We start from the raw sequence: 23,593 nt of genomic DNA on the forward strand, positions 1-23,593 counted from the left end.
AGCTAGGCTTATGACTGTCACATAGAAACGATACCGTTAGTTACGTGGGCAGTAACTAACACTTATGTCTCGTGACAAATTGTTAGGTCTCAGGGAGCCTAATCATTCATGCCTCACTGCCCAGCCTCCGTCCTTGGGAGAGCCTGGTACATCACCCTCGGAGCCTCCCACACTTTCTCTGCAGTCTTAACGCGACTTCGGGCTTGACCGCCTGGGTGTCCGGGAGGATGCCTTGCATCATGACCAGCCTGCGGGGATCCCCCGTTGAGCTCGGGATTCTCCCACCTTGTGTTGTTCAAACCATCATAAATGGCGTAAAGGCCGTCGATCTGGGGCGGCGGTGCCAAGTTCGCGGCTAATGACGTCCAGAGCCGAGCTTCTCTTTAAGCAAGGTCTTATAGTCAGCCCTGCTATCTCAGAGACTTCGTTACAGTACACTTGCTCGTTAGTTGCCAGTAAGTCGTCGTGCCTGGCCCACCTCGAGAGTGTATTGAAGAGTAAGACGGTCAAAATGCATCGCGAGTTTAGTCGGTGTATGCGAAGGTGTATGCGCCACCTAATCACAGCATAATCCATATCAATTTGCCGGCATAACCTCTCGTTGCACTCGCCATTATCGCATTTATCTCAACCACATTCTTCAACCTTACAATTCTCTGGCGGACATGGGAGGGTACACAGAGGATTGTAAAGTTGCGATTTTGCCGTGCCTTCATGCTAGTTCAGATTCTATAATCACTTTAGGCGCAGTTGCCGCATCGAACGCAATACAGATGATGTTCTTTTGGAAGGAATAAACCTGTCGCATAATGAAGAATCACCAACCACTTGAGTCACGCTAGAGCCAAACGAATTCAATCCCCAAGTTCCAACAATCCGCAACGTTGGGATTAGCTCTAACGCCGGGGCTCTTCAAAGTTTCGATAATATACCTCGGCCCATGTTTGCCAGACCGGCAACTCTGTCTTCAAAGCCATACTGCATATTAACGAAACCCCTGCGACGGTGCTTGATACAACTGTAGTAGTGGAACGGAAGACCCTGGATGATGTCAGGGCCGGCAAAGCCAAGCCCTTCGCTCTGGGCACGCCAAGCCGCCAAAGAGCCGAGCAGCCGACGGTATAACTGGGCCGTGTTGGTCACGAGAATCCGGTTTGAAGCTTCCCGCATGGATACGGACTGGGCAGAGGCTCCTCGCAAGTGGATATCCACATATTTCGAGAAGACGCAGCCACGCCGATACCGAAAGTACGGCTTCAAAGGGGCCCGGGTGGCCACGGTGGCCGGCCGAGGGGTGGCCGTCAACACGGATCTAAGCCCCCTTTTTCGCCCGGCTCTTTTCTTGAGAGACAATAAACCCGGACTGGCCGAGGGCCATGTGCCATCTGAATACCCAGTCTTGCAGAGCCTTCTTGAACCTTGGCGTGCCCAAGGATCTGACCATCTCCACACAACCCCAGACCGTAAGGCTTGGGCCATGAGTCTAGTCTCACAACCGTCCACTATCGGGCCAGTCACATCCCTAAAGCGTGCCGAGTTGCCTTGGACTTCTCTCGGCACCGCAGCGTGATTCGCCAAGATACAATGACGCGGCCTTCGCATATGTTCCAAACGGTCGACGCCGGATTGCCAGTGAGACGAGAACGATGCCATATTACCAACCGGCACCCCATTGCCGTCAATGAGGTTGCCGCGCAGCTTGTCTCCGGTTTATTCTATTGTTTAATTTTTTTAATTTTCATAATTCCCCTCATCGGAACTTGCCAAGTGTAACGTAGCGCCACCGCTTTTGTTGTTATACTACACCGCCTGTTCGACCTCGGAGGTCGCAAAAGGACCAGACCATGGCTGACGAGATCAGCTCCGCGCCGCGCCATCCCGACACAGGCCAGACCGAGCCCAACGACCCGTTCGGAAAACAGTTTGCCGAGAAACTAGAAAGTAGGGAAGACGAATTCGACCTCCGCGATGACAGTGTCGTTGAAAACAACACGTTTGCGTTCACGCCTACGCAACTCCACAAACTCGTCACCGCGCGCAGCTTATCCGCACTTCGACGGTTCGGCGGCCTCTACGGTCTCGCGGCGGGACTGCGGACAGACCTTGCCGCCGGCCTTAGCGTCGACGAGACAAGCCTTGATGGCACAATCTCCTTCCAAGAGGCCGTGGCTGCCGGAGAGGCCGGCCGTTCCGCCGAGATCGCGCCTCTCCCCCCTTCCTCGCACCATCACGACCACGGCTTCAAGCTCAACTTGGACCTTGTCCAACACGAAAAGCAAGGCTTCGCCGACCGGAGACGTATATATGGCGAGAACAGACTGCCCAAGCGAAAGCAAAAGTCCTTCTTGAGACTGGCGTGGATCGCCTTCAACGATAAGCTCATGTTCCTCCTCACCATCTCTGCCACGATTTCGCTAGCCCTTGGTATCTACGAGACGATAGACGCGTCCGACGACGAGCCCAACATCCAGTGGGTCGACGGCGTGACCGTCGTCGTCGCCATCCTCGTCATCGTCTTCGCCAGCGCCGCCACGGACTGGCAGAAGAACGCCAGGTTTGCGAAGCTCATCGAGAGGAAGGAACAGCGCGACGTCAAGGTCATCCGGTCGGGGAAGACGCAAAACATCTCCGTGTACGACGTGCAGGTAGGGGACATGATGCATATCGAGACCGGCGACGTCGTCGCTGTAGACGGGGTCCTGGTCCAAGGGTCGGGTATCCAAGTCGACGAGTCGTCTCTCTCCGGCGAGTCTGAGCTTGTACACAAGAGCGTGCCGAGCGATAGTGATATGCGTAGCCAAAAGGTCCACAGGTCTTCCGCGACTGATCCTTTCATCCTCAGCGGCACCACCGTTTCCGGCGGCGTCGGCGCATACCTGGTGACTTCCGTGGGCAGAAACTCAATCTATGGCAGGACCTTGATGTCGCTGAGGGAGGATGTTGAAGAGACTCCGCTCCAGCAGAAGCTGGGGAAGCTCGCCAAGCAGCTCATCACCTTCGGTGCCATTGCCGGTATCATCTTCTTCCTCATCCTGTTTATCCGTTTCCTGGTCGGACTACGGACGATGCAAGCCACACCGTCTGAGAAGGCCGAGACCTTCTTCAAGTTGCTCATCCTGGCCGTCACCGTCGTCGTCATCACTGTGCCTGAAGGCCTAGCCCTTGCGGTAACTCTGGCCCTGGCCTTCGCAACAACGCGAATGTTGAAGGACAAGAACCTCGTTCGCCTGATCCGTTCCTGTGAGATCATGGGTAATGCCACGTGCATATGCTCCGACAAGACGGGGACTTTGACGCAGAATAACATGACGGTAGTTACAGGTAGAATCGGCCTGTCCGAGAGATTCGGCGACGCGCCCGAGAAGGCCACGGTGACCGATGACATCAAGAAAGAGCTCGCCAGCGACGACGCCGTAGGTCAAAGCACCCCGAAGGTGTTACTGGAGTCGCTGAGCGGCGAGGTGAGGCACTTGATGAAGAACAGCATCGCCCTGAACTCGACATCGTTCGAAAGCGACGACCCAAAGGAGCCCGGCTTTGTAGGAGCCAGCACCGAGACGGCGTTGCTCAGATTCGGTCGCGAATTTCTGTCCATGGGTCTCCTGAACGAAGAAAGGGCCAACAACGAAATTGTTGACATGTTCCCCTTCGACGCCTCTCGCAAGTGGATGGCCGTCATGTCCAAGCTACCCAACGGTAGTTTCCGCCTCTTGGTCAAGGGCGCCGCCGAGGTTGTGTATGAACAGTGTACGAACATTCTCAACGAACCAAAGATTGGGCTCTCGGTTCAACCCGCGACGGACGCCGTTCACGACGACGTCCGATTGACGATCCGCGAATATGCCAAGCAGATGCTGCGACCGATCGCCATGGCATACAAGGACATTGACCCTCGCGACGCTTTCGAGAGGGCGGACGACCCGGACTCGATCAAGTTTGAAAAACACTTCTGCGACTTGACATTCATCGGCGTGTTTGGCATTCGCGACCCCCTCCGGCCCGAGGTCCTCGATTCTGTGCGCCAATGCCAGGACGCCGGCGTGTTCGTGCGGATGGTGACGGGCGATAACTTCCTGACTGCGAAGGCCATCGCGTCCGAGTGCGGCATCTACTCTCCCGGGGGATTGGCGATGGACGGGCCGACCTTTCGGAAACTTACACCTGCGCAGCTGGACCTCGTCGTCCCTCGGCTCCAGGTGTTGGCGAGATCTAGCCCGGAGGACAAGCTTCTTCTCGTCTCGCACCTCAAGGGCATGGGAGAGACCGTTGCCGTCACCGGCGACGGCACCAACGACGCGCTAGCCCTCAAAGCTGCCGATGTGGGATTCGCCATGGGTATCCAAGGCACAGAAGTTGCCAAAGAAGCTGCCTCCATCATCTTGCTTGATGACAACTTTGCATCCATTGTAAAAGCTCTTGTATGGGGTCGAACGGTCAATACCGCTGTCAAGAAGTTTCTTCAGGTTGGTTCTCACGGTACTCTCCGTGTTCTGGTGATTTATACTGACAGGAGACCAGTTCCAATTCACCATCAACATCACCGCCGGCACACTGACTGTCGTATCGGAGTTGGCGGGCGATTCTATCTTCACAGTCGTGCAACTTCTCTGGATAAATCTCATCATGGACATTTTCGCCTCGCTCGGCTTGGCAACCGACTACCCGTCGCCGGATTTCCTCAAGAGGAGGCCCGAGCCGCGAAACGCGCCCATCGTCAACATCACAATGTGGAAGATGATTCTCTGTCAAGCCATCTACCAGCTCGCCGTCATGTTCACCCTCCATTACGCCGGTGACGGCCTGTTCAGGCCCGCCACGGACGCGGATCGCGCGGCCCTGCAGACCATGGTGTTCAACACATACGTCTGGATGCAGTTCTTCAACCAGCACAACTGCCGACGCGTCGACAACCGGCTCAACATCTGGTACCAGGGCGTCCTGCGCAACCCGTGGTTCCTCGGCGTGCAGTGCACGACCGTGGCCGGACAGATGGTCATCATCTGGAAGGGCGGCCAGGCGTTCGATACCCGGCCTCTGAGCGGACCGCAATGGGGATGGTCGATGCTTTTCGGCGTGCTGGTGATCCCCCTCGGTGCTCTGATCCGACAAGTGCCGGACACGTTCGTCTACGCTTTCTTCCAAGCTGTCAAGAAGGCGTTCGTTGCCACCCTGCATCTGCTATCTAAGCCCCTCCCGGCAAAATGGCGGAGGAAGGCCGAGGAGGAAGTGGAAGACATGGGCGCCGCAGAGAGCTGGGTCCTACAGACAGGCGCAACGCTGTTGACGCCGATAAACTACCAATGGGGCAGCTCAGCGCCGCCTCCCGGCTCCAAACTCGCCGGCAGGATCTCCAGTATCCCGGCGGCGCAGAGAGAGGCGCTGATCCGCGCTGCCCGGGCCGGCACCGGGGACAACGAGATCGACGTGCCCGCGATGATCGAGGCTGCGCGGTACGTCAAGGTGGAGCTGTCGTATGGTATCGAGGTCCATCCCGACACTTCAAAGGAGGATCCGATCCTGCTTACTTCAATCGGTGTTGATGGGGAGAAATGCCCGCCGAGCCAGGACCCGGAGATTTTGCGTTATTTACAACGGCCATCATAAAGCACAGGCTGGCTCTTTTGTTTGCGTTACACAACAGGAACATAGATGTTTTCTTGCTTCGATGGTGCGTATAATCCGTTTGTATCAGTCAATGTTTTCAAGATACCTAGTCCAGATACCTAGATATATGCATGTACGTTCACGAGGTCATGTAATAAGATACCTTGAATGAGTTTGATTTGTTCCGGTCTTGACAGCCGCCTGCCACGGCCTGTCCGTCCCGGTTCCCTGAATAAGACTCGTCTAACAATATAAACAAACTCGCTAGTCATATGCCGGGTGACCTCGGCGATATGTCAGGACTATTCGACCCGGCTGATTGGCCGGTCAGCGAAGCCGATGTTACCACGCTATTCCTGTATCGCTTCGGTCACGGAACGCGCTTGGCCGGTGACTTCTGCCGGTTATATTAATCATCTAAATTGCCAAGGCCCCTCTTCTTGCTGCTTTGTGCCACCCGGCCGCCTCCTCGCTGCCCTCGTGCGCCTGTGCATCCAGCTACAGATCACTTTGTGTGGGTTCCAGATACTGGGATTTTGGATGGGTAGAGGTGCCGAGACGGCGAGACGGGGCTGACCATCCGCCGCAGCCACACGCTGTAAGATGAAAGGTCCGAAATCGTTACTGGGCATGTTCCCGATTTCGGAAGCTGGTCTCCTGCCTGAACGAGTTCTTGGGTCTCGTTCCGAGTGAAACTATTGCGGCTGTGCGGATAAGGACGAGAGTAGTTCAAGTCGTTGTGACCTGTTGAGTCGTTGTGACCTGTTGAGCCGTTGTAAGGGTGTATAAATAAGAGCCGGACTGTTCAGAGACTTTTTTGCTCGTTTTGTTTCCTGGACTGTGCCCCTTAGACCACCAAGGACCATTCACAAGCAGCTCGAACATTCAGGCCCATCCTGGTCTGCAAATCATGAAGTCCATCATTTTTGCCGTCTTGACGGCCCTCGCCGCTCAAGAAGCTGCTGCCCATGCAACGTTCCAGCAACTTTGGGTCGACGGAGTTGATCTGATAAGTGCCCCATCTCTCTTCTTCAGCCTCGATACTGTTGTGCTAACTTCTCGCCACGGATCGCAGTGTGCTAGACTGCCCCTGAGCAACTCCCCCGTCACCAATGTCGCCAGCAACGACGTCCGGTGCAACGCTGGCGGGACTACCGCTGCGAAGGGGAAGTGTGCTGTCAAGGCCGGCGGCACTGTCACCGTCGAGATGCACCAGGTACGTTCCCAGTTCCCCGGCTTCAGTCTCGTCTGTATGATGATGGCTAACATGGTACCCTCATAGCAAAACGGCGACCGGAGCTGCCAGACCGAAGCCATCGGCGGCGCACACTACGGCCCCGTCATAGTATACCTCAGCAAGGTCAACGACGCCGCCTCGGCCGACGGCTCGTCGCCGTGGTTCAAGATCTTCCAGGACGGCTGGGGCGCCAAATCCGGCGCCGGCTCCGGCGACGACGACTACTGGGGGTCCAAGGACCTCAACACGTGCTGCGGCAAGATGAACGTCCCCATCAGCAAGGACCTCGCCAACGGAGACTACCTCCTCCGCGCCGAGGTCATCGCGCTGCACGCCGCCAGCCCCTCGGGCGGCGCGCAGCTGTACATGACCTGCTACCAGATCACCATCACGGGCGGCACCGGCACGGCGAGCCCCGCCACCGTCAGCTTCCCCGGCGCCTACAAGGCCAGCGACCCGGGCATCGGCATCAACATCCACGCCAAGCTTTCGTCCTACGTGGTTCCCGGCGGCTCCGTTGCCTCCATCGGCTCGACCAAGACTTCCGGATCGGCGTGCACTGGGTGTGAGTCGACGTGCGATGCTGCCAAGGGACCTGTCGGCACGGCGCTTCCAGTCAGTCCGGTCGGGGGTGGAGGCGGAAGCGGGGGCGGAGGCACGTCGCCGGGAACCGGAAGCCCGCCGTCGTGCTCCGTGCAGAAGTACGGCCAGTGCGGCGGTGATGGTTACACCGGTTGCACCACCTGTGTGGTAAGTTCCTCACTCACTTCTCCCGAGCTAGACGGTCAAGAACATCCAACTAACACTCGTTTCCGTAGTCTGGCTCAACTTGCCAGGGTGTTTCAGCACCGTACTACTACCAATGCGCCTGAGGTGACGTTGTCGATATCGGCTCGAGGGAAACACGGAAGGGCCAGGTTCCATAGACTCTTATGCGAATTGAACCAAGTTTGCTAGACATCATGCAGGACAGTCGTGTTGTCACACTCGTACAAGACGTGGAGGTGCCACTCTTTATCAGTTGACGCCAGCCGTTAACTGCATCTGGCTTTTGTCTGACTCGTGAAGCCATTTATTATTTCTTCGTAGCCTTAGCCTCCCACCGACCTACACCTGAAACCCACCGCTACCTATGGGATGTGATTATTTCGATAGCAAACAGATCTACACCATGATGGCACTGTCCATGTCTCTAGATGAAACAAGAATATAAAGTCGTAGCTTCTTGTGGATCGGTTCACGACATCCACGACAATCAAGGCGCGTTGGTCACGCGTCGATGACGCCCATCATGTCTGGCCAACAGCGTCGATATATGAGCAAACGGCAGCGGCCTTGCGATTTCTGCCGGTCCCGCAAGACGGCATGCCGCATTGATCCAGCGCCGCCCTGCCGTCTTTGCGTGCTGCATGGCCGGGACTGCACCTTTGTCGAAGGCACGGCACCCAGGAAACGGCTTTTACCATCCGACGAGATCAAAGACCGGGCTGTAGCGCAGCCGGACTCTCAGGAGCCCATGCCGATCACGACGGCCCCGAGTCCGGCGCATCCTCTTCCGCGAGGTCAAGAAGACCAAGCGTCACACGGCGATGAGATGACCTTCGTCGACAGCCTCAACTTCGATACGACGCAGTCCGAGTTTGAGGCCATGTTCCAAAGCCCACGCGCTTTCAGCACGCCGTCCACTGTATGGGCGAGCATCACCCCTCGACAGCCGGGATCGCGGGAACACATCGAGTACCCTCCCGGCGCCAACCCTCAGCTGTTGGGACTCAGCGGTGACATGGATCCCCTTTTGCTGCGTCATTATCGCACCGACGAGAGTGGCATGTTTGGCTTCAAAGAACTCGCCATCCACTCGGTGCAGGACTCGTCGATGCCGTGCCAGTTTCTCCTCTCCCAGCAGTCCATATTCTCTCGTCGGAGAGACGAATGCGGCGTGGACCGGCCCACCGAGGATGCGCTCTCTGCGCAGCTCGCAAGAATCGTCCCCGCCGCCGTTGGTGCGCGTCTCATAACGCTGTTCAGAGACTTTGTCCAGCCCCAGTTCCCCATCTTCGCAACATCGTTGTTCCCGGATCCCACGTCGACGCCGGCATACCTCCTTGCGGCCATCTATGCCATGTCGCTTCCCTTTGTGGTGTATGACGACAAACTGAGCGTCGACGTCGCGTACGACAAACCGCCGTACCCGGCGTTGTCGCAAATCATCGACAAGGCTCTCTCGTACGAGCTTCATTCGCCAAGCATCCCCGTCGCCCAGACGCTGCTCCTCCTCGTCTTGCGACCATCCGCGGACCCTTTGGTAGCTGATACGGCGTACCGACGGGATGTGCTGGGGAGACTCGTCTCCTGCGCCACAACCCTTGGCCTTCACCTTGACCCTTCGGATTGGTCCATGCCTGAGCGGCAAAAGGCTCACCGTCGTAGACTCTCCTTTGTCATTTATGCAGTTGACACGTGGATCGCCTCCACTCACGGGACTCCGCCGTCTACTCATCGAGACAACTGGTTGGTTACCAACTGGGAACCTGGGGACTTTGTTGATTCGGGTCTCGGCTCCGATGATGAGTCGCGGCTCATGGACTTTGCAACCATCACAGGGGTTTTGAGTTCGGCGCTTGCAAGCCTTTAGTGAGTCAACCTGTGTACTTCCAAGGGATTTTTGCAGTTCTAACTTGTCAGCTCTGTCCGAGCCATTCACGAGCTGTCCAAGAGCTGTGGTGGTGTTTCTACCGTCACCCAACCGCTGCTGCAGGCTCTGGCCTCAATACCACAACCAAGCAGTCCAGAGTCGAGTGCGCGTAATCTTGCACTATCCTACACTCAGTTGGTCATTCTTCGCGCAGAGCTACGGCCTTCGCTAGCACCAGGCTCACAACTTGGTCCAGACGAAGGCAATTTCGCGCGAACCGTAAGGGGGAAAACAAAGAGCTGCACTCGAGCTCTCACGGACGTGATACGAAGCCTGAGCCCAGACACAGATGGCATGTTCTGGCCATCTTGGACTCAGCTGGTCTTCTCATCCATTTGCTTCTCACTGGTGACCATGACCGTCTCATCGCCCGACTTCGATGAAGCCTCGGCCTGGATCGCCGACTTACAGTCGGCTCGTAAGAGTCTTCGGTTAAAAGTCGCTTCGTTCCCATTTCTGCGCCTAGGCCTCCTCAGGATCGATGCTCTGTTCTGGCGCGGCATCACAAACGTTTTGCATCTCGAGACACATGTTGAAGAAGCATTCAGAGCCGCGGAGCTGGTTTGAAATTCAGCTGAGCAGGCGTTGGACCTATTTCGAATCATTCAACCAACGCGAATCAGATTCATGTGATTGCCAGCGCTCGCCAAGGCTGACAAGACGCTCTTTTGACCGTTTCAACTGCCTCCAGTGCCATACTATACCCGACCTAGGAGCCGTATAACCGGCCTGGAAGCCGGTAACATTTGCGCCGTAGTCACGCATGAGGACCTGCTTCTCCTCGTGGGAAGAGGTATCACCCGTACTTCGATTCAGTTGGCCAAGAGGATACATACAGACCGGAGCCATCGACATCCAGGCATCAAAGGCCTACCAGACACCCTTTGGATATACCGTCCAAGGATCACGTCACCATTCAACTAGGGTCTCGGAATGATGTAAGTCTCGTAGCTCCTACGATGTCGCATAATGTTTGTCAGCACATGGGGTGCCTTTGCCAGCACGATCTGACCTCTTGTCGGGCAGCACTTAGGGTAGCACTTGGATCTTCGACCCTCGACAGGGTTTCTGATGGGTTTCTAGTATATTTGATTCTTATTTACACCCTAGGTGCAACACGGATGATAGCCAATGGCGGTCAGTGGAACAGGCTGCAGAAATAGCGTCGTAAGACAAGGATTGTCCAGTGATAATCCAGGTGCAGCCTCCACGAGGTTTCATGTGAAGCATTTGCAAGGGATTAGCAGCACAACTGGCACGGCATGCATGCTGGCCAGCCTCGCTCGCCTTCCACTCCTCATTCCAACGATCAAGTCCCCTCACGGATGTACATAGGGTCAGGTCGTATTCTGATGAGGAACCATTAGGTGTATTTGTCTCACTGCATATCATACATGCATTCCTACTATCTCTGTGCTTTAAAACGTAGCAAGTACCTCCTTAATTACAGCCTAAAACTTGAAAATCATTCTGTTGGTTATCACCAGGGTGGTGATACGGTTAACCGTACGTATCAATAGGCAATGACGAATAATAGGGGTAAATACCGGTTCTGAATTATGCGTAAAGAGGGAAACTATCGTGGGATTACGCGGTGAATTCACCGCGTAATATACCCGTGGGTCCGGTGGATCCACGGGGAAATCACCGTGAAATCCCCGGGGGATTTCACGGCGAATCGGCCATAGTTATTCCGGCCGTTATCGGCGTTAATCTCTACCGCCGATATCCAGGCGATGGTCAACATCGCAACACATTCCTTAGCTAAATGTCTGACTCCTTAACATTGGATACATGTTCCTGGTTTCGCTTGTATACTTCTATCTTAGTTACAACTTCCCGTAACTAAAAGATGAAATACTAGACACTTATAAAGTCCTCTTGATCTTCTGTTTCTGTGTCGTATTGCTACAAATTGTCCTTATCTGGCATAGGACAGTACTTGTAGCCCTTGGCCTTAAATATAATTTTGTTCTTGTTTTAATGCTTTTTTTGCTGATTTCTGCTTGCCTGCTTGGGTTTCTATTTTTCTGTGTCTAAGACGGGGATCTACTAGCCAGATTGTAAAGTGTGAGTAGGAGTAGTTGCTGTGATTGTCTTTAAGAAACCCTGCCGACAGTCCCTGCTCGAGCCTCGCAAGATGCAGTTTGCCAACAATGTCACGAGCCCCATATTCGCTGGCCGCTGGGACTTGCGTGGCAAGAAGCTCTGGGTCCCTAACCGTCAACCTCTTCAATCTTGGAGTCTTCTGATTCTAGAGAACGCATGCAACGAGGCCACTGACCAGGCCGTTGCACCGAGCTTCAAGCTATTATCGTCAATCCTGCATTACACAACCACTCCCCCTTCGAACTTGACTCCAAACAGCTACCAATGCCTCCTGGGCGCTGCAAATGCCTTCTCGACCCCGAATCGCGTTTCATTCATGGTAAAAGTTGTTGTTATTACGATGGGCGCCGTATTCAGGGCGGGCGTTTTCGGCATCTGGATCGAGGACGCCTGTACCAGTAGGGGGTAAGGCAATGATCTTGGCGCGCTTTTCTTTGGGAAGTGTTTCCCAGGCGGCTGGCTGACAGAGGATGGCAAAGAGGAAGAAGATAGACTCGAAGAAAGGAAACTGGGCTGTACACTAAAATAATCAGAAACGTCAATTAACAGGCAAATTAATGGAACAGGCGAATTACCTCAGTGGTGAGATAGCTAGGTACCTGGAAGAATCAGAGAAGCAGTTGTAGGGCGGAATGGAAAACAACAATAATAAGACCACGCACGGCGCCTAACGCAAAAGCACATATCGCTGAGCAGTGCCATCTTCGGCGCGTCAAGCCTCACTGGCAAGTACCTGATTGCGAGGATCGACAAGAATCGTGGCCAGATTTGCGCCTCGGACGATGAGCTGCGGTCGCTCATGAACAAATCGTGAAAGAATCGAAGAAGATAAGCCGGCGAGGATAAGTTCAAGTAGGAAGAGCTGTACGAGGCTCTCGAAACGGGATGAGGTGTTGATGGCTAGGCGTCACAGACTGGATGATCTTTAATGACGAGCGGGTGTGTCTCCAAGTTGAACTTGAGGGAGCTTCTGTCGAAGTGGGCAATGTTGGCAGGGTGGGCATTGCTGCCGTATACAGTCACATGACAGAAGTCTGGGCTCACCTATCCAGTGTGGCACATGTGTGGTGAGCCCAGACTTATGACATGTCACTGTACGTACTTCAACAGCGGACTCCTCCCCGCTAACGCTTGGACAACGCCCTATGTCCCTGACCTCTCAGCACCTTTCATTCGCTATTACTCCTCCCTACCCACTACGCTTTGCATGAGGGACTGCGAATAGCCTCCCCCATGTATCCTCAGTCCTCACCTTCTTCAAACCTCTCCGAATTTCTTCAAATCAACTTCCATCTCTTTTCTCCTTCGCCGTCGCCTCGCCCACGATCTCCTGTACCGACAAGTCCTACATCTGCGAAAACTATTATCCACTGACAACTCCTCCTGTCTAAATTCTCGCGCCGACCAAAAGCGACGCCACTCCTCATGGGGGGTCCCAAGCACAACAGCAAGGCCCGTAGCAAGGGCACGGGGAAAGATACCATCCCGTTGCCCGATGGTATCGTTCTCTCCGGCAGTTCTATCGCACCTGCAAGCGATAATGAGGACCAGCAGGTTGCCTTTGTCCCCGGCGAGTCCATGGAGATGCCGACTCGCAAGAAGGTCCGCAAGAAGATCAAGCCATCCACCCCCGAATTCGAATGGTACGGCTTCCCCGATTCCGACTTCGTTGCGTCTCCAGATTGGACCGCAAACAAAGATAGTGCCGTCAAGGGCGCTCGGTACAACTTCCGTCATCTTGACATCACTGTCGACAAGCCTTGGATCGCCAATCACCGCCCGCAGTGGCACAACGATGACTGGGCCGTCGACCATCACTCGAGCGACTCGACTATTAGCAACGTTGAAATGCGCGCCGCTATGAAGGTGCGAATTGACGCGAAATATCCAACCGGTGTGCGATGTGGTTTGAACTAGAAGTCCCAAACCCTGGCACAGGTCCCAGCATTGGCGCACTACTGCCATTTCAAGCATTCCTGGTGTTTCCTTACCTACCTCGACACATTCTGTGAGTTTCATTTCTTGTCCTCTTGACGTTCCCTTTTTACTTCTTGCTCCTTTTGGAAAGCTATGGGGACTTTTTCTTGCCTTTCTTCACACCGCCGTGAGATATCTGGTATTATTGATGTCCTGCGCCTGTGAAAGGGCCAACTTCCCTTTCCTCTTCGGCTGGCTCCTGGAACTAACGTTGGATATTTCAGGCGGTCGTATACTCTTTAGAGTCTCCGAGCTATATTACAACGGATGGAACAACAACATTCGCAATCCTTCAACCCCTAACCTTGTCGCTATCCTGCACACCCTTTCTCGGGATTATGCCTCGACTCCTCTGCTTGCTGGTATTCTCTCCAACGATGATCCGGACGTACATGAGGTGTCCAACGTTACGATGCTGGGGGAGTCGGCAGCCGGCCCCGAAGCCAACCAAGTCCACAAGATAGGGACCATTCTCCTTGCAGCCTCCCATGTTCTCAAATTCTCCCCCACGTCTCCGCTTCCGGATGGAGTCAACGTCAGCGCCGACCCGTCCGCTTACGGGCATCGATTCCAGCCCTCTACAGATGGAAAGGCTGTTGCAGGATACACTATGGAGGATTGGTGTCGGGCAATCAACATTGTGCTCATCTTCTGTTACCGCCGAACGGGGCGCACGCTTATCGCTAGCGAGACTGCCCCCCAGCACAAGGCTGTGACGCAAGTTATTTATGTTCCCGAGGATGATGACACCGGCTACATTGGCGAGGCAGAGGCCAGGAACTCGACAGAGAGCATGCTCAATCGCGCTCTCTTCAAGTTAGCTCCAGAACAGAACAAGGTCAGGAAGAAGTTAGCAATGCTAGCCTTGTCTCAGACCAAGATAGGAGCAGTCGATCACGTGGCCCGCCACGAGAAGATTATCTCGGCCATCCAGGGTTCAACTAATCTTACTGACGTGATTGCCTCGCGATGCCACGAACAAGGAATCCACTCCCCGGTCAAGGTTGATGACGAGACTATGAGGCTTTTGCTTGATGTCCTCTGCGATCGCGTCGAGATTAACCGACACACAAAGAGCTTCGATGCTATTGCGCCAACCTTTTCTGAAATCAGTCCCGACTATAATCCACAGCACTTTCAGGACTTTCTCGAAATCGGTTGCGCTGATTTACACCTTCAGGTCCAGGCTGCCAGAAGCGAGCCGGCCGACTCGCAAGCTCGCAAAGAAGCTGACATTGCTATCAACCGTGCATTTGAGACTTGGCTTATTAACTCGACTGTGTCCGCTGAATGTCCTGCCGAGGACGCTGACGACCTTGAGCATATTTCTCGTCTTCAAGGATACACTGATTGGCGAAACTGCGCCCCGAGCAGCCGCCGACCAGATTACAAGCTGTTCCCGCATCAAGTTATAGGTAAATACTTTCCGCTTCGGCCTGCCTTTCGAAAGGTGTGAGAACTACGGATTATTGATTATACGACTGTAAAAAGAATCCCGCGCCTTCTCACCTTCCAATGGCCGTGAATGCTATGTCTCTTGTTGTATCTTTCTGCTAACATATATATAGATTCAGATTACATGTTGCGCTTAGAGAAGACTCCCTTTAAGGGCGGCATTATTGGACATGGCGTTGGAACTGGCAAAACGAACATTATCTTTAACCTTGTTGCTGCGGCTGCAGATGAGATTGACCGGAACATTGCAACAAGCTCTGACGCGCCTAAGGGTCCCTTCTTCCCAACCCTTGTGCTTGCGTCTACTGCCAACTTTTCCCAGGTGTGGTATAAGTCCAAGGTCTTTGAAGACAAGTTGAAGTTCTATTTCTACTACTCTTCTCGCTCTGTTCTACCCAAGAATGACGGCCGCTGGAATTCTACTTGGAACTGGGACGAGCTTGACAGGAAGCTACACGGACTAGATCCCAATGACCCCCAGGTACGTTGCTGTGCTTAATTTTTAAGCCAAACGGGTTTCTTGCCATATATTATGGCTGTGGAAAGATCCCCCTCTTCCTTCTGTCTCCTAACCATGCTGACTCCTACTCTAGACTGCTAGAGTCGTTGTCTTGTCAACCCATAGCACCTACTTTGGCCGCACCACGAAGTACAAGACAATTCCTATCCGAGTTCAGCCTAACATTCTCCCTGGCTTTTTGAAATGCGCATCCGGCGAAGACGTCCATCCGAATGGTCGCATGTATGCCCTTCCGACCCATCATAACAAGCCAGTTGTGCCAGATAACTACTTCCAGCCTGATTGCTATTCAGTTGTTGAGGATGAGAACGAGGCTCACTGTTTCATAGGCCTGTGGGAGATCACCCACCGTCTTGCGGATTGGAAACGGTCCTGGGCCCGTGTTATTGTCGATGAAGCCCACTAGGGTAAAAAGGACGACGGAAAGATGTTCCAAAACCTTGTGCGTGAGAACGTGCAGAGCCTTCACTTCGCATCTGCGACTATCCTGGCGAACCACATCCGCGACCTTACTGTCTTCATCAAACTTCTATACCGGAAGATGTGGTCAGATGCTGGATATGAGGCATGGCTTGCGCCAGCCAGCCGCCATCTTGGCGACGTCATCCTGATATACTACCCGTCATATGATCCTCTTGCAGAGTTCACCACTATTGGCAAGCGTAAAGTGCGGGGTATATTCCATCCCACTACATATCCTGACGGTGTTCTTACCCCTAGCGCGAAGCGGTTCAAGGAGATGTGGCAGAAATGCCGCCTGCCCCTTTGGATCTTGCATCCCGGCATCTACTCCACCGTTGGCCGAGAATGTGGCTGGCGCGACGAGTTTGCCCAGGTTGTTGTTCCGTGCATCTTGGGTCTTATCCAACGAAAGCGCCAGATGCACACTCGCCTCCGCCTCCCTGACAACACTGTCACATTCCCAGCCAAGAACTTGAAGCCGTACAAGATTGTGATGGAGGAAATGAGCTTCACTGAGCCAGATAAGAACGAGGTGCTTGCACACTCGGAGGCCCTCCTCAAGGGTACTGTTATGCCCGGAAGCAGAAAGAAGAAGTCCGTCAAGAAGAGGCAAGCTTCCAACGCCAACAATGACAGTTTCTCAGATACAGAAAGCAGAAGTGGTGGTCGTTACGGCGGCATTGGTGGCAACTTAGGCCCAGCTTGCAATCTTGCCGATCGTGGCACTGCCTCCAGAAACGAAGTTGGCTACCAGGGAGTCATTACAACGATGCGAGAAGGCATGCTTGTCTCTTTCGATGTTCACAACATGGTCCTTCAAAATGTCGAGACTGATGATGCAAAGGCGCTCGAGCTAGTGGACGACGAGACTATTGACGCCATAGTCTCAAAGCATGCCAGGTACGGAGCAAATGGTGTCTCCGACACCATCAATACCGACGCTTGCTGCCAAATAAGCCCTGATCAGGTGGGTGCCGCCAAACCTAATGATGGCAACGATGAGGATATTGTCAATCTGGGTCGGGGGCACGTTGAGTATCTCATCAAGTCGGATCCTTACGGCGGTCTCCTTCACCTCTTCCGCGTTGTCACTGAAGACTGCGACCTTCCAGAACCCCACAACCCATTCCAACTGCTGAAATGGGTTTGCAGTCAATCTCCCATCTTGACTCGCGTGTTGCAGCTTACCTACGATGTCGTCCGCGTCGAAAGGACCAGGTTCTTTGTGTTGGCACAGTTTCCCTGGCAGCAACAGTGAGTCTGATTTCCATGTTTTCATGGCCGCAGTTTTCACAGCCTCGTTCTTCGCGGCTGAGAAAGGTCTCACCCCTCAGGACTGAGAGATTTCTAACATCCTTCGCTTCAGGATCATTGCCGCTATGCTCGCAATAGGTGGTTTCAACGTCGAGTCTATTCGCTCCTGCCATTCCGAGGCTGAACGTAGCGTCTCGATCGAGAGATTTACTGAAGCCGGTTCTGGTGTCGAAGTTCTGGTCGCCAACACTAACATCTCACTCAACGGTCTCGACCTCCAAGACCAGTGTTACAACGGGGCCTTTGTAGGTGTCGAGTGGTCTATTAATGCCCATATCCAAGGGGCTGGCCGTCTCGTCCGTGTCGGCCAGAAGCACCCAGTCATCTTCCACATGTTAAAGGTCAAGCACACCTATTACGATTACATGGAGCGTAATATGGTCAGTAAGTGGGCAGAAGAGTTGCTTGGTTTTGCCAGGCTTCCTAATCACATCAATGGTTGGATCCGTTACGCATGCGTCCACGAGATTATTCGCAATTATCTCCATCTTGACTTCAACCGTCTGTGTTGGTGCGATGGTATTATCCAGGGTGATGATATCTCAAAGTATCACGCTACAGAAACAGTTCAGCGAGGCCACTTTTATACCTTTGTTGCTATCTGGGCCCGGTCCCTCTCACGCGCCGAGTATGACGAGAAGTTGGCGTCGTGGCATTGGAACCTGCCTGAGATTACTAACGCGTACGCTCTCAAGTTTATCAGCAATGTTACTGAACCTTTGACGTACGAGGACATTGTGCGTCTCAATCTGTCTGAGGAAGTTTGTCAAGGCCTCAACGCAGCTATGGAAATTGCCATGAAGGGACCGGTCGATGAAAGTATGGCCGAAAAACTCAAGACACGCTTCGAGCGCCGAAAGCTTGACAGACAAGAAGCCGTCAGTGCTCTAAACCAGGAGGAGGATAACGACTTCATTGCGACTGATGTAAATGACGCTCCGAAATGGTTCAGCAGCATTGAGACTACACAGAGCTCGGCTGACCACAACCAACGCGCGGCCTTCGGCTTGTCTCGACCAGAAATACTTGATCTCCCTGACGACGAGGACGACCCTGAATGTGCTTTGCATACACTTACGCCAAAGCCTGGCGACGGCGACATCCAGGCTCTCAACAGCTGCTCGCTACGCCCTCATCGAGGCCGCGGAGCCCATTCGGAGGAATACCAGGTAGCCGCAGTAGAGGGTCATACTTCCGAGACTGACGCCATCTCAGACAGCCTGGATGGCAAGGCGACAAAGCGTCTTTTGGAAGACGGGGAGGTAGAAATCTCCAATCCGAAAAAGACCAAACTGTCCAGTATCTGATGTAGTAATGAAAAACGATATAGAGTAGCTGACCCTCGTAAAGAGACCATTGTACTCGTGATCAGACCTTTTTTGTTAGCTCATCTATTCAGATATGGTCGGCACCATGGTCTTGATATGCTAGTCAGCTTCCTACCGTACAAGCCGATAAGCCATTTCTTGTCTCAATGAATGGTTCTGCAGCGCCGGGCGTCAATGCCTGGCGTAGGTGGAGCTTTCCTGTGTGCCGACATCTCCTGACTGGAGTCAACTATCGCAGCTGAATAGAGTGGCAAGGATGCACGAGGCGGGCTGTAGTTGCCAGTTCCGATGCGCTGGGATGTCTTGTATAGACATAAAAACAGATGTTGGGTTGCTTTATAGGCAAAGTTCTTATCCTCAGAGAAGGCACAACAAGGATAGATCAGAGGATTCAAAGGGAAGATAAGAACAGCAACTCAGTGAGGGCTTTCGGCCCTATGTTACCCTTTGCCATCGGCTGCCCCCTGGTATGCGGATTCCATAGCTTTATTAATAGTTACCAGTGATGGCGGACTTGCCCTGTAATTTCGTCGCTGCCTCCGGACTATAGGCATGTTGAGGGCGTTCTTGAGAGCGGGTTGGTTATTGTCGTTGTATACAACGCTGTAGAAGCAAGAATGCAGTCGCCCTTGCGACATACCTCCTGATAAGCTAAACCTCGCCATCGCTGTCGGAGAGATGACCTCCAACTATGTCTACTTTTTCAGGTACTAATTATTCTCTGCCTTTCCTCTTTCCTTTGTCCAAGTGGAAACAACATCGTCAGACTCAATGTTTTGAGTTATATACAGGCTTCATCAAGCGAAATTAGGGAATGCGAATTACTTTCTGTCCCCGTAGTGAGTAGACTTGAGCAACTCGGCGGTATCGTCAATGAACTCAAAACTCTTGGCGAGACCTCTCTGAGGGTGGTTATAGTGTGCAAACGCATGAGGAACTCCGGCGTAACGTTTCATCGAAACCTCGTTGCCCGCATCTCTGAGCAGTTTCCCGTAATATTCTCCTTCGTCCCTCTCCAAATCGAATTCGGCCGTGATTATGTGAGCTGGTGGCAGGTTCTTCAAGTTCGGCGCCAACACCGGCGTGAGCCTCCAATCGTCAAGACACTTTTGCTGTTGATCTGCAAGTCCCTGTCAGCCCCTGTTGTTCTGAAAGACGCGTGATGGCTTTACCGTCGTCGTCCCCTAGCCAGTATTTCAAAAACCATTGCTCTCGTCCGAGTGGTCCCCAGGGGAGGTCGTGGTACAGACGAGCGCTCTCGTACGGACAGTTCGACTCATTGAGCTGGGTAAACTTGCGATGGCAATATCTCATATCCGTAGCTGGCACGATCATCATGTGCAACTTGATCGGAATACTTTCGTCTCTGGCAAAGTGGGCTAGCACAGCTGACATTTGTCCACCAGCTGAAAGACCTCCGAACGAAACGCTCAAAGGGTCAATTTTCAAGTCTGCTGCGTTCCTGATGGCCTGGTCTAAGCGTTAGTGGACAACTTGAGCGTAATAGGATCGCCACTGTTTACCCATTTCACAGTGTCCCAACAGTCGTATATGGCGGCCGGGAACTTATGTTCGGGTCCCATACGGTAGTCAACGTCAATGACCTTAATATTGGACTTATTGCAGATGTGACGACACCACGCGGCCTCACTATTGAGTCCTCCCAGAACCCACCCACCTATTCCAGAGTATCTTGCTGTCAGACCAGAATCGTCCAAGTGTACACAAAACTTACCGCCATGAAAATTGAGGTGCACAGGAAAAGACCCTGGTCCTTCAGGGGAGTAAACCCGCACGGTGATCTCCCCAGATGGCTGTGTAACCGGAACCTTGCGATCCTCGACATGGAAGACGTCCGGACCTTGATAACAAGACATGTCAGCGCTGCTTCAGTAGTCGAACTTTCAATCTGAAATTTACCTTTGCAAGTGGGATACGTAAAACTGTATTGCGCTGGAGATTCTCGGTACTGTTCAATTGTAACCTCATCGGCCCTTGTCATCCCCCCGCCATGTTCGTTCCAAAGACGAACCCATTCAGGATCTATACCGGGATAATCAGCGGCAGACAACGCAAGGCGACCATCGCCTGCTTTCGGCGACGGCTGCTCATTCAATTTTGTTGCGACTGTCATTTTGGAATTGCAATTGAGGTGTTTGCAGGTGAGCAGTCAGTGTCTGGGAAGAGTCAAATTGCGAGCCAACAACGCAAAGACTATCACGATAAACACAGACCTCGCCTCCAGGCTCTCTGTTCCCGCTTTCTGTTGCCGAACCGAACAAGCGACCGGGCCTATCGTGTCTGTCTGCCGCTGATGTTCACTCCGATTGGCGGCGTTCAGATGGCCGATATTGGTGGAGACAACGGACAACGGACCCGGTCTGATGGCGGTGTTGAACCTGATTGGTGGCGTTCGTGAATACTATCTTTGATGATAGGCCAGAGAACGCCGCCAATCAACCTTCACGTAAATCCCCAGTGTTATCTCCCGTATCTGTTCATGCGACCTGGGGAAGCCTCCGCTTCGCCTGATCCGCCGGATCGAGTCAGGGGACCAGTGACCAAAGAGACTTGGGTCGTAGCGGTTTGGAAGTGGCAGTCATCTATATGACTACACGACATGCCGCCTGAGAAATCTCGTGTGACGTACGGTAGCTAACAGCTTTGAAACTTGCGATTGTCGTGGAGTACAGTAGCCATGAGCGATACCAAGGACACCATCACGGGCCCGGGGGAAGGACAGGTTCATCCGGATGCGCCTGTGAAAGCATCTGCTCCGCAATGGGCAAACCTTCGAAGAGTGCCCGACAAGCTTCCAACCGTTGCACTGTTGATTCTTGTTGTAGAGGTAAGGCGATGTTCCAGCGCAGTTCTTGTATCTGTCACTAATAATACCTCCCAGCTTGGCGAGCGATTCACATATTTCGGTCTCAGCGGACCGATTCAGAATTATATCAAGTGAGCACTAACACCATGGTGTTTGCCCCATTGCTCACGACACTGGTCTGACTTTTGTGTGTTACAGTAACCCATATGATCCCTCCTCCGATCTTCCTGGTGCACTTGGCCGCGGCCAAGCCGTTGCGACAGCTTTGGGCAACTTCTTCAAGTTTTGGGCCTATGCATCCACCGTTATTGGAGCCATTGTAGCAGGTAAGCCACACTATCCATCTGATTATACTGCGTCTCCGATGTTTCTGCGCATGCTTACCTTGTATCAACGTAGACCAGTACCTTGGGAAGTTCAAGGCGATCCTTGCAGCTTGCGCTGTGTACATCGTCGGCTTGATCATCCTCGTGGCAACCTCGACACCCGCTTCGATCAGCAGTGGGGCGGGCTTCGGTGGCTTGATTGCTGCCATGATCACGATCGGGCTAGGAACCGGTGGTATCAAAGCCAACGTGACGCCCATGTGCGCCGAGCAGTATCGAAACTCGAGCCCTGTTGTCCGAACTCTCAAGTCTGGCGAAGAAGTCCTGGTGGACCCCGAACTCACGGTTCAAAGGTTGTTCATGTGGTAAGTCAACCTTGTTGAGACGACATGTCAACCAATGAAACTGACGAGCTCTTTTAGGTTCTACTGGGTAGTCAATATTGGTGCTCTATCACCGTTGATTACTGTCAATGTGGAAGCGCACCACTCGTTCTGGCTGGCTTATTTGATTCCGCTCATGTAGGCATAATCCCGGAGAACGCCGGTAGTGAGTGAACTAACAAAGAACAGCGCAATCATTATATCGGCCGGCGTGTTCATCTCAGGGCAGAAGAAATACGTCAGAGTCCCGCCTGAAGGTTCTGCAATCATCGACGCGGTTCGTGTAACACGCATCGCCATGAAAGAAAAGGGGTTCGAGAATGCCACCCCTTCGGCGCTCAGAGACTCTGGACGCGATACAAACTACGCTATTGCGAGTGAGGCTCGCTATACAGACGACTATGTCATGGATGTGATGCGGGGGCTGAAGAGCTGCAAGGTACGTAGATTAAACGTCATCGTCCGCTAACGGAGGCACTGACAGTGATATTTCGTAGATGTTCCTCTTCTTCCCGCTTTATTTCATCTGCTGGATTCAGATCTGGAACAACCTCATATCCCAAGCCGGCGAGATGGCGTTGCACGGAACCCCGAATGACCTCCTCCAGAATCTGGATCCCATAGCCCTGACGGCCTTCATCCCGTTGCTCGATAGTGAGTTACATTCAGCCGGGTGGCGGTTGTGGTGGTTGTGGTGATGGTGGTGATGGTGGTGTTTTGCTAACGTCTGTGATTCTCAGTGGTGATTTACCCTCTTTTCCGAAAGCATCGTATCGATTTCGACCCGGTCACCAGAATATTCGTCGGGTTCCTGTTCGCGTCGTTTTCCATGGTCTATGCTAGTGTGCTGCAGCATTACATCTATAACTCCCCTCCCAAAAGCATCCACGTTTGGATCCAGGCACCCGCATACATCCTCGTGGCGTTTTCAGAGGCGTTCATTATCGTCACTGGGCTTGAGCTAGCCTTCACTCAGGCACCGAAGAAGTAAGTCCCATCCCTTAACGCTGGAGCCCTCACTGGGACACTCGGCTGACAAGCCTTCACTCTGCAGCCTGCGATCAGTTGTCTCTGCTCTGTTCTGGTTGACTATTGGTGTCGCGGCGGCCATTTGCATTGCGCTTGCGCCAGTCTCCCAGGACCCTTATTTGGTATGGATGTACGCGTCTTTGGGGATCATAGGTTTCGTGGGTGGATGCGCCTTTTATGCTTGCTTCTACCCAAGAAGGAAGAATCGTGACACCGTGGAAGAGATTATTGACGGCAGAAGGCCATAGTGGAAGCATGGTTCCACAGTTCACTGAAGGTAACTCTAGGCGCTGAAATTCATATAGTATTTAATGATGGAAATGGAGT

The 23,593-nt window shown here is 53.3% G+C and overlaps 8 protein-coding genes across 8 annotated transcripts; 7 read left to right on the forward strand and 1 right to left on the reverse strand.

Moving 5' to 3' along the window:
• Positions 1–1,844: 1,844 nt before the first annotated feature.
• GLRG_09731 (calcium-translocating P-type ATPase) lies at positions 1,845–5,604 on the forward strand (the record flags this gene model as incomplete). Its single annotated transcript, XM_008100416.1, has 2 exons — positions 1,845–4,463; positions 4,519–5,604. 2 exons carry the CDS (start codon positions 1,845–1,847, stop codon positions 5,602–5,604), a joined length of 3,705 nt encoding a protein of 1,234 aa, XP_008098607.1.
• A 910-nt stretch (positions 5,605–6,514) lies between these two features.
• On the forward strand, positions 6,515–7,713 carry GLRG_09732 (fungal cellulose binding domain-containing protein; the record flags this gene model as incomplete). Its single annotated transcript, XM_008100417.1, has 3 exons — positions 6,515–6,820; positions 6,887–7,591; positions 7,660–7,713. The coding sequence occupies 3 exons, from the start codon at positions 6,515–6,517 to the stop codon at positions 7,711–7,713; spliced, it is 1,065 nt and encodes a 354-aa protein (XP_008098608.1).
• A 407-nt stretch (positions 7,714–8,120) lies between these two features.
• GLRG_09733 (fungal specific transcription factor domain-containing protein) lies at positions 8,121–10,103 on the forward strand (the record flags this gene model as incomplete). Its single annotated transcript, XM_008100418.1, has 2 exons — positions 8,121–9,475; positions 9,527–10,103. 2 exons carry the CDS (start codon positions 8,121–8,123, stop codon positions 10,101–10,103), a joined length of 1,932 nt encoding a protein of 643 aa, XP_008098609.1.
• Positions 10,104–11,676: 1,573 nt separating this feature from the next.
• Positions 11,677–12,459, forward strand: GLRG_09734 (uncharacterized protein; the record flags this gene model as incomplete). Its single annotated transcript, XM_008100419.1, has 2 exons — positions 11,677–12,050; positions 12,342–12,459. 2 exons carry the CDS (start codon positions 11,677–11,679, stop codon positions 12,457–12,459), a joined length of 492 nt encoding a protein of 163 aa, XP_008098610.1.
• A 611-nt stretch (positions 12,460–13,070) lies between these two features.
• On the forward strand, positions 13,071–16,003 carry GLRG_09735 (uncharacterized protein; the record flags this gene model as incomplete). Its single annotated transcript, XM_008100420.1, has 4 exons — positions 13,071–13,539; positions 13,847–15,037; positions 15,191–15,558; positions 15,671–16,003. 4 exons carry the CDS (start codon positions 13,071–13,073, stop codon positions 16,001–16,003), a joined length of 2,361 nt encoding a protein of 786 aa, XP_008098611.1.
• Positions 16,004–16,477: 474 nt separating this feature from the next.
• On the forward strand, positions 16,478–18,680 carry GLRG_09736 (uncharacterized protein; the record flags this gene model as incomplete). Its single annotated transcript, XM_008100421.1, has 2 exons — positions 16,478–17,313; positions 17,426–18,680. 2 exons carry the CDS (start codon positions 16,478–16,480, stop codon positions 18,678–18,680), a joined length of 2,091 nt encoding a protein of 696 aa, XP_008098612.1.
• Positions 18,681–19,522: 842 nt separating this feature from the next.
• Positions 19,523–20,835, reverse strand: GLRG_09737 (uncharacterized protein; the record flags this gene model as incomplete). The annotated part of the gene is made up of 5 exons (XM_008100422.1): positions 19,523–19,821; positions 19,874–20,171; positions 20,225–20,379; positions 20,437–20,562; positions 20,622–20,835. The coding sequence occupies 5 exons, from the start codon at positions 20,833–20,835 to the stop codon at positions 19,523–19,525; spliced, it is 1,092 nt and encodes a 363-aa protein (XP_008098613.1).
• Positions 20,836–21,399: 564 nt separating this feature from the next.
• GLRG_09738 (POT family protein) lies at positions 21,400–23,514 on the forward strand (the record flags this gene model as incomplete). The annotated part of the gene is made up of 9 exons (XM_008100423.1): positions 21,400–21,549; positions 21,604–21,659; positions 21,727–21,854; positions 21,928–22,219; positions 22,277–22,375; positions 22,427–22,676; positions 22,735–22,891; positions 22,978–23,224; positions 23,292–23,514. The coding sequence occupies 9 exons, from the start codon at positions 21,400–21,402 to the stop codon at positions 23,512–23,514; spliced, it is 1,602 nt and encodes a 533-aa protein (XP_008098614.1).
• Positions 23,515–23,593: the final 79 nt, after the last annotated feature.

The sequence above is a fragment of the Colletotrichum graminicola genome (assembly GCF_000149035.1).
Source record: "Colletotrichum graminicola M1.001 genomic scaffold supercont1.51, whole genome shotgun sequence".
Taxonomy (NCBI): Eukaryota; Fungi; Ascomycota; class Sordariomycetes; order Glomerellales; family Glomerellaceae; genus Colletotrichum; species Colletotrichum graminicola.